The following is a 2,271-nucleotide window of genomic DNA, read 5'->3' as shown; positions in this document are numbered from 1 at the left end:
CGCTGCCCCGGCCTCGCCCCGCGCTCCCACAAGCCCCCACGCCCGCCGCCCGGCCCGGAAGTGCGTCACGGGGAGGGCGCGTCCACTCCCCCCAGCCCCCGGCCGCCATGTTGGGAGGATCGAGAGGTGGGGGTCTGGGAGGTGAGGCTGCGATACCCTGTGCGCATGCGCTTGTCTACCCTCTCTCCTTAAGGTCGCGTCAGGCGGGGCGTGTGAACAGGTGCGCACGTGCCCTTCAGGGCCTGGCCGGGTGTGTCTACACACACACACGCCCATGTCAGACCAACACACATCCTTCCCGGAGGCCGTGGCCAGGGCACACGTGCGAGGGGAGGCGGTTCCATGCGGACGCCGGCACAGGAGCCACGTGTCCCGGGCGCCGCGGCAGCCCACCCAGCCCTATGCCCCGGGATGTGCGCAGACGCAGAGGGGAAACCACGAGGGGCAGCTCCCCTCGCACCTGAATTGGGCCCTCATGCCACAAGCAGGACGTCGGAGGAGAGCAGGGCGCCTGCGGGGGCCTGCCTGCAAGGGGCTCGAGGGTCGCAACAGGCTAAACAGTGAAGGGCAAGTCGGTGGAGTCCAGCGTCACCAGCCCCGGGGCCGCCGGAGATGCACGTGAGGCGGTTGCATCTGCCCCGCGCGGCACCGCATGTGGTGGGAGCCGAGAGTCCAGCCGGGCTTACGAGGCCACGGCCCGGGAGGAAAGGGGCAGCGGGCGCCGCACGGCAGGGCGCGTGGAGATCGGCCTCCGCGTCTGGACCCGAAGGCCGGAGGCTGCGAGCGGGAGGGGACCAGCCCTGCCGGGACGCGCTCGCACTCCCTCCCCCACCGCCACGTGGGCCTCGGGCAACACGCCCTGCTGCCATGACGTTCTCACGTGGATGCCTGCCCGGGCAGGGCGAGACTGGGCAGGACCCGCTCTCGCGCCCGCCGAGGGACTGCCGCATGCTGTGGGGCTGCTCTGGTGCTGGGCGCAGCGCAGCGCAGGGATGACTCCCCCGGGCAGAGGTGCAGGCATCCTGCTTTATTCAAGCCCAGTACAGCCCAGCTCCTGCCCCAGCCCTGGACTGCACGTCTGGTCCCCTTCGGCACAGCCTCCCCGTGCCCACCACCTGGCTGGCACAACACCGCTCGAGCCCATGGTGCCCGTCCACACTGAGATGCGCAGCGCCCTACGCGGCCAGCCCCACCATCCTCTCGCTGACCTCCCACAGCTTCCTGGCGACGGCGTCGTCCCGGGCGTGGGGCCGCGGCTCCTGCGGGCGGCAGTCGGCAAAGTAGCGCCCGCTGAACGCCTCGATGCCCTCCTGGGTGGCGCAGTGGATGGAGGTCTGGGCTCCGCCCACAGCGTCTTGGAAGAAGAGCCAGGAGAAGGGCACGAAAAGCGGCCGCAGCCAGGCAGGGATGAAGGAGAACAGCGCCGTGTTCACGACCCCTGCGGGCAAAGGTGGTCAGGGCGGAGGGCAGGACAACGCCACGGTGCCCGAGCGGCTGCACGAGGCGGCCAAACCTCGGGACTCCGCGTCCTGCCTTGGGGAGACCCGAGGGGGCCCCAGCCCCGGGGTCGGGCGGCGCAGGCTCACCTGGGTGCAGCGCGTAGCAGGTGACGCCGGTGCCCTCCAGCCGGCCGGCCAGCTCCCGGGCGAAGAGGATGTTGGCCAGCTTGCTGTCGCAGTAGGCCCGGAAGTTCTGCAGCACGCCGTCCACCGGCCGGCCCAGGCGCTCAAAGTCGATGCGCCCCGAGCGGTGGGCGTTGGAGGCCACGACCACGACGCGGCTGGGCGCGCAGTGCTTCAGCCGCTCCAGCAGCAGCTGCGTCAGCAGGAAGTGGCCCAGGTGGTTCACCTGGAACACCAGGTTGCAGCCGTCCGAGCGCCGGCCCCCAGACGCGATGCCTGCAGGGGAAGGAAGGTGGCTCCAGCGCGTGCAGGCCACGGCCCAGGGGTGCCAGCCCCGAGCCGCAGCCCTCACCCGCGTTGAGGACGAGGAGGTCCAGGCGGGGCTCGGCGCGCAGGAAGGTCTCGGCGAAGGCTCGCACGGAGTCCAGGCTGGCCAGGTCCAGGCTCATGAAGAGGACTTCGCTGTTCCCCGTCTCCTGCGGGGGGTGGGACACAGCGGGCGGGATGCGGGCACTGGCCGGGCAGCCCGCGCCCCCCCAGGGAGAGCTCGAGGGGGAGGGCCCGGCGCGGGGCTCCCACCTGCCGGATGCCGCGGGCGGCCGCCTCCCCTCGCTCGGCGCTGCGACAAGCCAGCACGACGCGGGCGCCG

The 2,271-nt window shown here is 72.1% G+C and overlaps 1 protein-coding gene across 1 annotated transcript in view; it reads right to left on the bottom strand.

Moving 5' to 3' along the window:
* Positions 1 to 2,265, bottom strand: part of FLOT2 (flotillin 2) — a 32,347-nt gene extending 30,082 nt beyond the window's left edge. Inside the window, exons 1-3 of the mRNA XM_019511248.1 lie at positions 2,202 to 2,265; positions 1,975 to 2,098; positions 1,587 to 1,898 (exon numbers count right to left, since the gene is read on the bottom strand). Of these exons, the coding sequence (XP_019366793.1) occupies positions 1,587 to 1,898; positions 1,975 to 2,071 (409 nt within the window). The 5' untranslated portion in view covers positions 2,072 to 2,098; positions 2,202 to 2,265. The remainder of the gene's footprint in view (positions 1 to 1,586; positions 1,899 to 1,974; positions 2,099 to 2,201) is intronic.
* Between the last annotated feature and the right edge of the window lie 6 nt (positions 2,266 to 2,271).

The sequence above is a fragment of the Gavialis gangeticus genome, unplaced genomic scaffold, assembly GCF_001723915.1.
Source record: "Gavialis gangeticus isolate Ggan-Ray unplaced genomic scaffold, GavGan_comp1, whole genome shotgun sequence".
NCBI classification, from domain to species: domain Eukaryota; kingdom Metazoa; phylum Chordata; order Crocodylia; family Gavialidae; genus Gavialis; species Gavialis gangeticus.
Note: the sequence above shows the minus strand (reverse complement) of the source record. Positions and strands in the feature narration are given on the sequence as shown.